The sequence below is a fragment of the Gavialis gangeticus genome, unplaced genomic scaffold (assembly GCF_001723915.1).
Source record: "Gavialis gangeticus isolate Ggan-Ray unplaced genomic scaffold, GavGan_comp1, whole genome shotgun sequence".
Lineage (NCBI taxonomy): Eukaryota > Metazoa > Chordata > Crocodylia > Gavialidae > Gavialis > Gavialis gangeticus.
The window spans coordinates 101855116-101870242 of record NW_017729025.1 but is presented as its reverse complement, the minus strand read 5'-3'; the positions used below and the strand labels follow the sequence as shown (position 1 = coordinate 101870242).

The following is a 15127-nucleotide window of genomic DNA, read 5'->3' as shown; positions in this document are numbered from 1 at the left end:
CCCTGCCCTGTCTGATCTGTTACTCTATTTTCTGCTTCCTGCCCTATGTGCTGCCAATATGCTGTCTGTTCCCTCCCCAGTCTGTTGTGTGTCATGCACAAAGGCCGTCCATGTCACTTGTGGCACATATGCGACAGTTTGGCCATCCTTGGTGTAGACTATTAAAGTATTCAAGCATAAGAAATAAGGGAAAGGAAAAGCACGTGTGTGTTGGGAAGGATAGTGAGCAGCACAGATTGTCTAGTTCTTGGGACTGGTTGATTTGTAGGCTGGGATATTCATCTACAGAACAAAACTGTCTGGCCTTCTTGCACATAGCCTGGCACACAGTTAAGTTATAATACAAATTAATATAAACAATATATGTTACTTATTATAATGCAGTTTGAATTTTCCAAATGCATTTGGAAAAGACAAATATCCTTATTTTACAAGTGGGAACAACTGAGTTACGGAAGTTAAGGTTTATAAGGCATGCAAAATGTATGAGAGCGCCTGGGATTGTGCATGCAAGTTCCTCAATTGTGTGCATGAGAGCATACACACCCTTTTCTCTCCTAAGTGACTTCTCTGAGGTCACAAGCAAGTGGCAGAGCTGGGATTGTAACTCAAATCCCTGGCTCCCAGTCCATACTTAAGACATTAGATCATGCTATTGATGTTGTTCCTTTGTGGCTATATCCTGCATGGTTGGGTTTTTTTTGTTTATTTGGGGGCGGGGGGACGGGGGGTTGTGGGCTTTATTCTTGGATTGATTGGCTGGGCTAGGGAGACTGGTATCCTACTAAATAATGAGTAGCTTTACAAGGAGGTTTTTTTCCCTCTGAAATCTCCAGTACTTGGCATGTTACTATGGGAAGTCTGTTTAGATGGACCACCTTTATGTTTATTCTTTCTATTCTTTCCCTCCTTAATTCTTTTCCATTTAGAGCCTCTGTTATAATACCAGAAGAAAAGATGCCTGAAATGTACAGCATTCTGCAAAGCATTCCCCAACGACAGATTGAAGAGATGCAGAGACAGGTAAAATAGATTATAGAATTTAAACCGTATCATGGTCACCATGTTAAATATGACTTTATATATAGAAACAGTGGGTATGTATGCCAGTTAAGACAGGGTGTAAGTTAAGTGTCTTATATATTCCTTTATTATTAATATTAAGTTTGTTCAGTTGTTGTCTTGTATGCCCTAAAATACAGGAACTGATGTTTACACAGTAACCTGAACACTTTTAAATACTGTATTTACAAAGATCAGTTTACCCATTTCTGGTGCAGCTAAATTTGCAGAACAGCTGTTTAGCAATATTGCACTACATTTTATGTCAGAAAGTAAAGAATACTGTATATGATTGCAATTGTAGAAGAACTTCTGAGTAAAAATTCGGTTACCTAAACTCCAAACCTGGAATTTCTACAGTATGTCATGTGAACATATATCATGGAATCATAGGACCGGAAAGGACCTGCAAGATCATCAAGTCCAGTCCTCTGCCATGGGCAGGAAGGTATTGGGCTCAGATGAGCTCAACAAGGTGCTTATCCAGTTTCATCATGAACACCTCCATGGATGTGGACTGTACCACCTTGCTGGGAGTGTGTTCCAGATTCTGGTGACCCTTTCAGAGAAAAAAGCTTTTTTTCTTATGTCCAGCCTGAATTTACCTTCAATTAGCTTATGCCCATTGGTCGTTGTCCTCCCTTGCAGTTCTGTTTGCCCTTCTGGCAGCCTCGTTGCACTGTTGGCTCATGTTCATCTTCCAGTCTATCATGACTCCCAGGTCCTATTCAGATGTTGTGCCAGCCAGTGGACCACCACCCGTACTGTAGTTATGGTGAAGGTTCTTCCTGCCCAGGTGAAGGACCTTGCACTTCTTCCTGTTAAACCTCATCTGATTCTGTTCAGCCCATAAATCCAGTCTGTCAAGGTCGTCCTGGATCTTTGCCCTGTCCTCTGAAGTGCCCGTGTTTCCCTACAGCTTGGTATCACCCACAAACATAATCATTGAGCTTTCCACCCCCTTATCAAAGACATTAATAAATATGTTAAAGAGCATGGGTCTGAGCACTAATCCCTAGGGAACACCACTGGAGATGGCCCTCCAGGATGAGACCATCCCATCGATTACAACTCTCTGGGATCAGCCTCTAAGCCAGTTGTCCACTCACCTCACTGTAGACTGGTCTAGCCCAGTAGTACCCTTCAGTTTGGTTGAGAGAATACCATGGGAAATAGAATCAAAGGCTTTACTGAAGTCTAGGTAAATGACATCAACCTTGTGCCCCTTGTCCAGATGTTTAGTTACCTGGTCATAGAAGGACACCAGGTTTGTCAGGTATGATCTACCCTCGACTGAGCTGTGCTGGTTGTTTCTTAACACCCCATCAGTTACCAGCTTGTAATTAACTGATGGTCTCCTTAACAAATTTTTCAAAAATGTTACCCAGGACCAAAGCCAGACTGACTGGTCTGTAGTTTGCAGGGTCATCCCTCTTCCCTCTCTTGAAGATGGGCACTACATTGGCCCTCTTCTAGTCATCGGGGACCAATCCCGACTTCCATGACTCTTCAAACAACATTTCCAGTGATGCTGCTGTAAGCTCAGCCAGTTCTTTCAGGACTCTTGGATGCAGGTCATCTGGTCTGGGAGACCTGAAAACATCCAAGTGTTGCAGAAGATCCCTTGTCTGTTTGGGACCGATTTAACATAGTTTGTTGTCCTCCCCATATTCCCTGGGTCTCTGGTCAGGTGAACTGCCCCCATTTGATTTAAGGAATACTGATGTGAGGTATATATTTAGAAGTTCTGCCTTTTTGCTAGGATTGACTGGGCTGCCCCTGAGTATTCAGTAGGGGTTCCACAGTGAAGCCCGATTTTTTTTTTTTCTCCCCTTGCTCCCCATGCATCTATAGAAGGACTTTTTGTTGTCCTTTTTTCCAGTTGCCAGCTTGACCTTATGGGATAGAGATACGCTCTTATGAAATAGAGAACGGGATTTTGTGTCAATAGTTGTCAAGGCCATCACAGTTTAGATTGCAGTAAATTCTATGAAATATAAAATCTAGTTCCCAACTGCCTCTTAAAGATATGATGGCACTTGTCATTAGCAGCAATGGTGCTAACCTCTGAAGCCTGGTCCAATTCTTGTTTTGGTAATTATATTATTTCTTGTGTTCCCCTTGCTTTCTCAATACACAGTAACTCAGATTCCCCCAGAGTGAAATTTTTTGATCGCTTTGTGTGCAAGTGAAGATAATTTTCTAAGAAACTCATACATCCTATGTGTAATTTCACCCTTTACATATTTAAATGGCTTTAAGGGAGAGACTGAGGATTGCCTCCGACACTGCAGTTGTCTATAAACATAACTTTTGGATGAGAGAGAGTACTTACAGAGTGTATTCCATATCTGAATTAAGCTGGCTGATTGCTGTGAGTTCCTGTACCTGTTTTATGACTGGGAAAGTTCAGGCCCAGAGAGGTGGTTACTTGTCTGAGGCCACGAGATGAATTGGGCAGAGTCAAGAACATGGTTAAAGAAGTTTGACTCCGATTTCTGTCCAGTGGAACTTTCTGGTAAAGAGTTGGTACTATGAAAAGTCTAAATCATCAGTTGCTTTGAGCTGGGAGTTCCTGTGTGCATATGAGTGTGGCAGAAGGCCACCTCTGTTTCTCCCCAAAAACTCTGCTTGGTGGCAATTTGGTTAGTATGGGCTCTGCAGAAGGTACACACTTTACCCTATCTCTTTAGGTAACTTGAGCTGGATACATTCCTGAGGGGGCTGGGAAACCTGCTACCTCTGCTTACATGACTGGCATCGCATACCTGGGTGAGGGGCTTGGGCTCCCTGGTGGGCTAGAGACTCTGCCAGTCTGCCCGTCAACCAGTGATGCATTTCAAATTGGTTGGCTAGCAGCCAACAGGTGCTGGCCTCCATTGGACCAGGTAAATAAGGTCATAAGGGCTATGTAAGTTAAAGACTGCCCAGAAGGAGGGGCAGTAGCCATGAGGAAAACTCAGAGAGAGAGAGAGAGAAGAGCTGGACCATCTGAAATTTGTTCTTTCTCTCAAAACTCATGATCAAGGAACTACCTGCCTCTGGATGATACTTGTGAGTAAGCTACCTGAGATCTAACTAGATATATAGCTTGATCAAAGGCTACTCCAGCCACCCTGTTTGCTCTATGGGATTTCTCTGATACTACTCAACTCTATACCCTATTCCAACCCTACTCCTTGTAACCAATGCAGTTCTCCTTTGTACCTAGCGTGGGAGACTTACTGGGAGTGGGTCTAGATTATGCCTTGGGGTCCCCTTGGTTCAGCTGACTAAGGGAGACCACTACTTGTGCTTCTGACTGAGGGAAGCATCCCAAGTTCTTGAAGTGAGTCAAGTACCCTCGAGAGCTACCAGTCTTGTGTTTCCCAGGGGACACTGTGCCAGAATCAAGCCTGTCCCTGGGCGGTGGCAGGTCCAGAAAGGGGGTGTGCTCCAGGAAGGGGGTCGGCCAGATGTGAAACATCCCCAGGGAGGCACTCAGAGCCTGGAAGGTGGTCCGGCACAGTGAGGTGGGTGGCTCAGCACAGGAGCACCTCCTGGCCTGCCACAATGAGTATTTCATTTGAACTGGTCAGCAAAATTGTTAGCCATATGAAGTTCTATAGGAGTGACTGAACGTCATGGGAAAGACTCTAGTTACAGAATTAGCATGCGGCAGGATTAGTTGTTATATTCAGAGCACCAAACTGGTACTAAAATATAATTACAGCTGGAGTCAGAAAGGGAAAAAGGTATGTGTGCCTTTTTCAAATACTTGTGTCTAAAGTGTTAACATGGCCCACTTCTGTCTGAATGTCTTACAAGTGTTAAATATGTATATCCATGTAACACCTTTCTAAGGTATGGAAATATTGCTTTCTTTATTGTAGAACTGAGGAACTAAGACACCAAAGGTATTTATTCAAATGGGAATTATACACCAAAATACAAGTTGAGAACCAAAATATCTTAACAAAATTGTCCTTAAATAACCTGCCTGAAATCATACAGAAATGCCTTTGCAGAGCAGGGATTGAATGCAGGTCTCTGGAGTTTGTGTGTACAACTTTAGCTCCAAAGCTGTCTTTCCTCCCCTGTTACGCTCATAAGTTTTAAGGTGTAGAAAATGTTGTTGTAAGTGGTTCAAGGAGCTGGAATTAGGATTCAGAAGATAAAATTTAGAAGGAAGGAAATATTAACTAATGGTAAGACTTCACCTGTGAATTAGTCTCACAAGGTTGAGAGGCTCCCTTTAACTGCCTCAAGCTAGACATTACTGGATGTTATACTGAGTGTAAGGTATGATACAGTCCTCTGTGTAGTGGAATAGAGAGGTAAATTTATTTCAGGTCTGATTTCTACAACTGGGTTATCTTTGTTCCATATACAGGGAGAGTCTTCTGCAAATATCATAACAGCCATCAGAGGTCTCCTTTCCCCTTTAGTCACTCCACAGTGGTTAACTATGTTGGCTGCCGCCTTTTGGTTCACTAATGGAGACCACAAGGAAAAGTAGCTTCTCTGTGGTGCTTGTAAGCAATGTAATATTGTTTGGGTTATATGGAAATCAGGGATTTTGAAGTTAATTTGATTTAGATTAATAAAACTCAAAATTAACGTGAATAATCTGCTACACGTTGCGAGAAATACTTAGCCGTTTTACTCTCAAATCAGACAGAAGGCAGGGCAGGCTGGCTTAAAGACCAACTCATTCGAAAATTTATAACTGTTATACGTTGTGATTTTAGGAGTTAACCATCTTGCTAAATCGGAAGCTATCTTTTCAGAGCAAGGAAAGTTTTCCTATGTATGGGAAGTACTTAGAATATTGAGAACTCAGCAACAGTCCAAATAACGTATAATGTGCACAGCTATAAAAACAAAAATGTATTTAGAAAAAATAGACTCTGTTAAAGGGAATGTCTGGGGACTGAGAAAAGGCTATACATTTACCCAAACTAATTGTAAACAGTGCTTAATAATTACAGGAACAGTGTCTGCTAAGGTTTTTGCACCTCATTAAGGTTTGTTACTTTTATTTTTCATAGATCTATCAGCCTCTAATAGCACTGCTGAAATAGATGGTATCTAATCAGTTGAGAAGTGTTTTAGAAGCCTTGAAATTGAGACTTTTATTCAGTTTCACCAATTTAGTGATTTAAATGGAGTAGTGACATTACCAAGTAGATAGTAGGGCTGAAGAGCTCTGCACCTAACCATTATGCAGATAACCAATGTTTCTTATAACAGAAACAGATAAAAATTAAAAGTGGTGTTTTTATGCATGTATTTGATATGCATATAGTTAGAATAGATTGTATAGCATATTTTTCTCTCCTTCTCTAATATACAGTGTCTTTTCCTCAGGTACTTTGAAACACATTTGAAAATATTTTAAAAACTTCTTTAAACTATCTGCTGTCTCTCTGTGGGCTGCTATTTTAAAATAGCTCGTTTACCATAATCTTTATGTATTTTAGTACCCAGCAAACAGCTGTTTCCAGTTTTTTCCTTTCCACCAAGTCAGGCTAGTATGTTTGTTTGGAGAGTGTCATTAACTTTCGGAGTGAAGTCAGCTGGTCTAAAAATGGTTGGAGAGCAATCATTGTTTTAAGTTCCAGAGTATCGCTGAGTGCATTAGAGCTCCAATTCTTTTTCAGTGGGGTTGAAAATATCTTCTCAATGCCAGTCTCCCCATATATTGTGATTGCTCTGTGTCTCTGGAGAATATGCTGACATGTCTTAGGTGGTAAAAATGTTGGGATGAAATTGTGGTAAGCTCTGTCAATAGATTCTCTGTCTACCTTCTTCTCATCTTTCCAAGTTCAGCTCTGTCTCCTGCATGCTGAGGACACATGCACAGATTATCTATGTGTTTCACGCACTGTCAACCTTATTTATTAGTGGAATCCCAGTGAGCAACTGTGAAATACTCCTGGTGATGAATGGTTTTGTGATATTTCCAGATCGTATCTTCAGACAATAATACCTATGGACTAGTATTATGCTGAATAGCAAAAAAAAAAAAAAAAAGGGGGATCCTTTCACATCATTCATTCATAACAAATAAACCACCACCTGCCCCACAGCTGTCTGTTTCCTTCTGCTCCATCAGTTTCACAGTGTGGTGATTACTTATTAAAGATGGCCCTTGACACACAGGTTAAAAACACATTTGCCTTCCTCCATCCTGAAAAAAGAATCTTGGAACTCCTTTGGTTAGAACCATCGCATCTGAAGTTATGTGACTTACCAAATCTTCGCTCTCTAAACTCTTTCAAATCTGCTGTTCCTCATTGCCTGCTTAGATTATATTCTTCACATTTGTGGCAGTACACAAGCATTAATTAATACACAGACATTTATTACAATGTAAGACTTCAGGGGCTGGTGAAGAGAAGAAGGATTCACAGTAGGGATTTGTCTTTTTGAGATGGCAGGTGCTAAGTTCCAAGGCAAGGCTGGCAGGTGGGTAGCATTCAGGTCTGCTGTGCAGGCAAAGAGTTGCTAACCTGGAGCCTGACTAATAAAATTATTTGCAGATACCCCTATGCAGATGAATTGAAGACTTGTTGATATTGCTTTCAGCTGTGGGTCACCTGCCTCTCCCTTCCTCTCCCCCCCTCATTCTGCTTCTCTAGTGCTTTCCACTGTGACCTCTAGTAAACATTACTAATATTTATTTGGTTTAACTATATCATCTTGTGTTTTCTAGTCTGTATCTATGGGGATTATTTTTCTGTATTATGTCCTTGTACAATTGTAAAGAATTATTTGTCACTTGTTTGCACGTGAACTACATTATATAGTAATATTTAACAAAGCATGTCCTGCTTTCTTCTTTCATTGCAGCCGTGTGATTCTTATTCCTATTAGGCGGTGCATCTGCCTGAATGTCACTGGCCTTGTGATTAGTGCATCATTTTACTACTTGTGAGATCTTTTGCACCTGTCAGTTTCTGGTTAAAATGATTTTTTTTGTACTTTTGGGGAGAGTAGAATCATGACAAGCCACGTTCTTCTCCTCACTGTTACACTATAAAGAACTTTGACTGATTAAACTGAAGCCTGTGTTGGAACTAGTTCAGCAGTAAAGTGGGTATAACAATGTTGGGTTGAGACGTATTCATTTTTATAAAGTGCTTTGATATCCCAAGATTAAAGTTGCTATGGAAATTATTCCTGTCCTCTGGAATCTAGGCATTCTGATGCCAGTAGGCATGGTTGAGGGTTTTGTTTGAAACAGTTTCCTTCCTGGACCATATCTTTCATAAAATTCCAGACACAGAGGTGATACCAATTGATACAGCAAGTTTATTTTGTATTTTTGAATTGCTCATGTGCACTCACCTACTGTTTTCCACCTCGTTCATAGCTAATTCTAACTTTCCAAGTTGTTTCCCATCACAGCTAAGGCTTACTTCTCCATTTGGACAGGCATCAGACTCCTGTGTTGGGTCCTAATTCACTGGGCTGTTGTGATCTCAGCTTCCCTGGTTTCAGTAGGTTGGAGCAGGAGAGGACACGGTGCAGTTGCAACTCCCACCACCTTTGGCTGTGCAGTGCATTCGCAGGGAGCTCTCACAGCTGTATGGCATCTCAGCAGAGCTCCTTCTTGGAGCTTCACACGTGCTGTGAGCTTGCTGGCTGGTCTGCCTGGAGTCCCTGCTCTGGAGCCTGCTGCTGTTTGCTCTTCTCCCTGTCTCCTTCTCTCCTCCCCTCCCCTCCTCGCCTGCTGAACCAGAAAAAGGCCACACATTAGAGAACAGTGTCTCCCATCTTCTGTCTTGAAAAATTAGCTTCCCTGCCTAAGATGAGCACCCCAGTTTGGGGGCAAAAAAGGGGTGTATGCTGCACTTTTAAGAAAGTGGGTAACCTTTGCACAGTGCTGTGAAACCATCATTGCTGCTGACTTAGAAGCAAAGAGAAATGCACAAATGATAAATCATTCCCACATCTCCTTGACTTGGTTTCTTCTCCACTTTGTATAGCCCTCGGACTGGAGTCAGGTCCTGTAGCTTGAGCCAAAATTTTTCTGCTGCAGTTTATTAATTGCCTTCTGAGCCATGAAGTCTTTCTACCTAATTCCTAACTCTGCAGGACTAGGCATAGGTGTTTCATACACAGGTACCCAGTGGAGGTCACAACATTTACTATGTCTGTTAAGAGCTGAACATTGTAGGCTCATAGGAAAGTAGGGCTGGAAGGGACTTCATAAGGTCATCTAGTCCAGCCTCATCCTCAGGATCATCCCCAGGTAAACGTTCTTAGCCAACTGGCTATGTAACCTGCTCTTGGAAGTTTCCAGGATTGGAGATTCCACAGCTTCTTCAGGTAGCCTGTCCAGTGTTTGACTACCCTCATGCTCAGACAGTTCCTCTTGATCTTCAACCTAAACTATGAAACTACAAATTTCCTTTGCTGCAGTTTGAGGCCATTACTCCTAGTCCTGTGCCCTAAGGCCTCGTCTCCATCCTCTCTGTAGTTGCTTTTCAGATATTTGAAGGCTGTTATTAAATCCCCCTGCCCCAGTCTTCTCTTCCCCAGACTAAATAACTAGTTCTTTCAGCCTTTCCTCATAAGTCAAGGTAAGTTGTTGAATCTCTGAACTGTGCTGTTTTTGTTGAAAAAAGCTATTTTAAGTTTTCAGGTATTCATATGCTTTCCACAAACTTTGTACAGTTGAATTCGTAATGACTTAAGTGCCAGACATTAGAGATGGAGAAAACAAAGGAAAATGGCCCCCAATTAATCAGTAAAAAAAATGCTGAAACGTTTTCTAAAATACATTTCCTAGAAGTGTGTGATTCTCTGTTGCGGTTTACAAAGCCCATGCAGACTTGGAAGGGGTTAATAAGCAATGGTAACTGCAGCCAGCCGTGGCTGCTGCACCTGTACTGGCTGAAAGGCATGGGAGAAGGGCTAAAAAGGGTGGAATGTGCTCAATTGGAGCTTGCTGGAATTTGAGCAGTTGAGTTTCCAATTGGGTGCAGTTGTGGGGCTGTCTGAAACCTGTTGATGGGTGTTGTCAGACCACCTGAGAAGACAGTAGGGTCTGAGAGCTGGGACTAGAGAGCAGGCAGAGAAATAGCTTCAGAATGATTGAGAAATAAGTCCAGCTGTATTAAAGACTGTTATTTTATGTGTATTTTGTGACTGTAGTAGTTCTCTGGCACTCTGATATTGGCTGAGGTGGTTGAACTTCCATAGTGACCTAGCCAGAGGGCTGAGTCATAAGCCACTGGAGTGGGAAGGGAAAATAGCTGTAGAAGCTTAGGCATTGTGACCTCTAGTGAGTAAAGGCACAGGGAATGTCAGCCTTACGATAGTCCCCTACTGAATGCATGTTGATGATATTATGCTGCATAAGGATTTTATTGGCAGTTGCTGAGGATAAACTGAATAATATACTCGCTGGCTTACCAGGAATAATCCTGTTATCTTGAGCTTATGTTGATGAAAGCATGCCATCATGTAAAACATTCATCAAGAAATGCATGTGTACGTGTGAACACACATGCTGTCTTCCATATATCATGAAAAAGTCTCTCATTTGCACCAAACTTCTAAACCGACAATATGTGTACTGTTTCAAGGTAGGACAGTTGCTGTTCTGACATTGGTGGCTTTTGCTCTTAATAGGTAAATACTAGAATTAAGAACTTGTAATACTGGAAATGTTAAAATTTGCCTGTTTTCTCCATTTGTTAGCAGCTCCCTGTACAGCATCTTGCTACAATTAACTCTGTGGGATTCATATATCAAGGTTAAAATATATTTTTTCTTCAAGTTGAAATAGATTAAATCTGTCCTTAACAATACGACTGTTGAAGGAAGCAATTTTATCTGTATTTAATTTTTATGTTAACCTCCTGCTGGAAGTACTTTTTGCCAAGCATCTGATGGGAAACTGAGAGAGCCTTTAAATAGAAGTAGCTTTAAATTTACAGCACATGAGAGCCTGAAAATAAATTCTTTCTGTTGTAAGCTTGGGTTGGGAGAAGATAGTTTATATGGTCTTTATGCGAAGGAAAGCACTGCTTTTGCGAATAGGGTAACTTATTGACATATTTGCCTTGGTGTTCTTTTCCTGAGGTCTCTGGATTAATGTTCCTTGGAGTTTGTTTGGGCTAACTTCATACAGTACAACTTTATTTTGCATAGAGTCTGTGGTATAAATCAGTGCAAAAAGCAGCAGCAGTATTTAATGCTCAGAGTAGGATTGGAGACTTAAAAGCTGAGTTGTATTGTGTTTGTCTGCACTGCCACTGACTTGCTATTAGGCCTTGGTCAAGTTCTTGTTCTAGTATATGCTTTTACTGATCAGACTTACAGGATGCTTTGCCATCCAGCCACCCAAATTCTGCTTCTGGCAACTGCTCCCAGAATTGAATCTTCATGCTTCACACCACTCTGCATTGTTGTGGAGGAACAAGTACTATATTTACTCAAATCCAAGACAAGGTTTTTTCCCCTCAGTCAACATGGGATAAAACAAGCCTTTTCTTGGACTCGAGTACTATCTCAAGCACCTGACTTTGTCCTGGGGTAGCTGCTGACACTGCTGCTTGAAGTCAGCAGCAGTGCTGGTCAGGGGATAGGGCTTGAGTCTGAAATTGGGTGGGGGATGGGCAGCAGCATGGATATAAAATCTAATTATGTGGGAGGGGTTGTCTTAACTTTGATGTCATTTTGGATTCAGATAAGTATAGTAGTCCCTTCTTTTTTATGATATAAAAGCTGACTATATCCTTCTGTGAGCTGGGAAGGCTCCTGTCAGCTTTACAGAAAATAGAGTTTGTCCTGGCTCTTGCAAAGTTCAACAGATTTAACTAATCTTTAACTAATGTACTAGGCAACTGAGCTGCCCAAACTTACCCAAGCTAGGTGAAACATGCACCTCTAGGACCACCATCAGGTTTGTTATATGCAGTAATATTGCCCTCTTGATTTTCCTTGAAGTCTCCTGCTCAGGGACCTCAACAGAGCATCTCTCTCACACGTGAGAATTCAAATGGGGTCTGAAACAGAAAGGCAAGTGTACAGGCAGTTAGCTACACTGCAGATTCTTGCAGCTGTTGACCTAAACTGTAGGTAAGCACCTATGCTTCTGCTTTCACCTCCTCTACCCTACAGATGAACAAAGGGTAGAGGGGAAAGGATTGGGAACAGATGTGATAAAGACATATGACAGAGATTGAGTAAGGCTGAGATCTGAAGCTAAAGCTAGGGAGGGAAGCAGCAGAAGGCTGAAGCATGGAAAAGGGAGAGGAGCAGAATGAAAGAAAAAGAAAGCGATAAGAAAATGCCTTCCTAGTTTCTGTCAAAACCATGCCATATGGAATCTTTTCCCCAGTAAAGGTCTCCTGTTTTTATATATTTTTTTATTTTTGCTTTGGTAGTTTGGTTACTCTATAAATTATACATTTTTATATACACATTGTAATTGAGTACAGTGTCTCAAACTATTGTGAACATTTATAGCAACTCAAACTTAAGCCTTTCATTTTTAAAAGGTCCTTTCTTTGTTTTTTTGTGAGCTTGGGAAATTAATCTGAAAAGCATATGCACATCTGTCTTTGAAAATTCAAGTTCTAGTGGTATAAATACAGACCGCCTGCTGCAGATCTGTAGGCATGCATTGTAACCTGGCAATAGAATTTAAGGGTGCAAACAGACCTTGCCCTTGTGCTGTCATAATTTTTTTTTATGGCAGCACAAGTTGTGAGCAAAGACATCATAGTCCCTTGTCATGCTTCAAGTGCCCAAAAATGTTGCCACGACCAAAGGCAGCCACAGCTTGTGATGCCTTAAATGGGAGGATGTGTTTGCTTATTGTATGCCAAGGGAATTCCCCTGCAAGGGATTCCCATGGTGCACATATCAATTTACTGTCTTGTGACTTGGGGCATGTCTGCAAATGGGTGTCCCCATGGGGGTCCTCTGCTTCCACATATGCACCCTGGGAATCCCCCTTCTGGGTCTACCTACAGCATGTGCATCAGGCTGCAGCGACCTAAGTTGGGGTATAGCACCCAGGACCGTTATCTTACAGGATCAGGCCCCTAAAGCTCTTGGGGCATCATGGAGCCAACAAAGGCCCCAGCTATGTCTGTAGACACCAATGAAGTGGATCAGCTGTGTTGGGATGCATCCAACACACCTGATGCCTCTCCAAAGACAATTACCTGTTTATAGTCTTAGGTTTATCTGCAGTTATGGCAGGAAGGGGTTATTTCTTTTTTCCCTTCTTTTTGACAAAGAAGCCTGAAAGGGGGCGCATAGTGGGGTTGAGTTCCTTAAAAAAGAAGGAAAAGGGGCTTTTGAGTTTCTTCTGCATATGTTTTTACAATAATTAAAGTCTTGCCCACTCTGGAAGCTTGGTGATTAGTATCTTATAGTGTAAAAATTAAGAGACTGGAAGCTGAGGTAATTTAAGGAGAAGAGTTAAAGATTATGCAGAAGAGATGTAATTTTTTATTTAATTTTATTTGTTTAATTAGATTCCTAGAACTTTTGTGTTTTCTTCAGTGCTGACTTAACCTTAGTCAATAATGAACATTTTAGAGATGGAAATAGGAGAAGGAACCCACCAGCCATTTTTTAAATATGGCACTTCTGCCCCTTCAGCTTATATATGAGCTCACAATCCCACTACAGCTGTGCAAGAAATCCTTCTGTAAAAACAGAGAAGACTAGACTTGACATTCATGGTACTTCCATGTTACAAATGATAGAAAAACTTAAAAGCAAACATAGCTCTCGCTTTGAAGGCCTTTTATAAACCCGAAAAAAGGCTTCTGAAAAGGGTCGCAATATTCTGTCCCCTGAGCAGGTAATACACGGGCAATGCTCTGGCAGTTGTTCCAGCTCACATCCCATATGCCTCGGCCGTGACCCGAATAGGAGTTCAGTCTCCAGGTCAAACGGAGCTGAAGACACGAGCATATACATAAATCAGCGACTTGCTTTAGTGCCAGCCACATTAAAACAACATGAGTGGCTGGCTTTTCTGACCCCTCCTCCCTTTCATTTAATGTGCTTCTTTGGCTCTTCTTTAAAAGAGGACTCTGTGGAATAATTTCAGCTCTTATCAGTTTGCTGACAGCTATATGAGCATTTCTGCTGGCTCCAGGCAGTGAATGCCGGCGTGTGAAACTTCTCCTTCTTACACGGAAACAGTTCTGGGCAAAGTTTAACCTAATGGATTGCATGGAATTTTTTTGTGGAGGAGGGGAAAATAAACATGAGGTAGGATCTTAGCTTTCATTGGTTGATAAACAGAGAATATCTGCCTCCAGCCAAACTTCATTTCAATATCTAGATACTTTTTAGGGGGGGAACGCAGGGGAGGGGCCAGTGAGGACAAGTGAGTTTCCAAATGGCTGCTTTTATCTTGCCATTAGAAGTAGAGCCCTAGACTATATCTGATCTGCCTTTTATAGTGAGCAGTAGGGCACATCTTAAGGGTTCAAGGCTCTTAAGGGTCTTACAAGCCTTTTAATAAGAACATTTGACTTCCAGCTGTACCTCTTCCCATGATGGAGAGCAGCTTCTGTCTCAGGGCTCTTTAGAATCATCGTTATTAAATTTTAAAAGAACTTTCATCCATCTGCCATTTGTAGCATTTTAGGGAGTGTGATTGTAGAGGCTAACCCCACTTTAATCCTCCCAGAGTGCTTCCATGGAACCCTGAGTCCTCCATAAATGTCAGGCCTGGACAGTTTGCCTTCTTATCAGATGCAGTAAAGTTAGCTCCAATCCTCCCTCCCCCTGGGGAAAGATCTGTTGCTGCAGACAGCAAGGGAAAGGAAAAAGTATTACCTGGCTTGTTGCCAGGAGTACTAAGGGAGTTGCAGAATCTTTGGCATTTACAGAGAAAAAATGTTTCCAGTCATTTTCAAGGAGCATTCTTATCCTAGATTCTTCATATTCTCACCGTCAGCTTTTGTTTTCCAGAAAGAAGAAAATGGCCTTCATATTTACTCTGTAGCAGAACAACCTTCATGCCATATTTTAGGAAATAGGTAGGAAATCCCTGACAGCAGTGAGTAACCTGTACAGTGATTTTTTTTTTTTTTTT

The 15127-nt window shown here is 41.7% G+C and overlaps 1 protein-coding gene across 1 annotated transcript in view; it reads left to right on the top strand.

Annotated features, from left to right (window-relative positions):
• The window catches only part of EXT2 (exostosin glycosyltransferase 2), a 108888-nt gene that overhangs the window by 18275 nt on the left and 75486 nt on the right, over positions 1-15127 (top strand). The window contains exon 6 of the mRNA XM_019519361.1: positions 930-1023. Within this exon, the coding sequence (XP_019374906.1) occupies positions 930-1023 (94 nt within the window). The remainder of the gene's footprint in view (positions 1-929; positions 1024-15127) is intronic.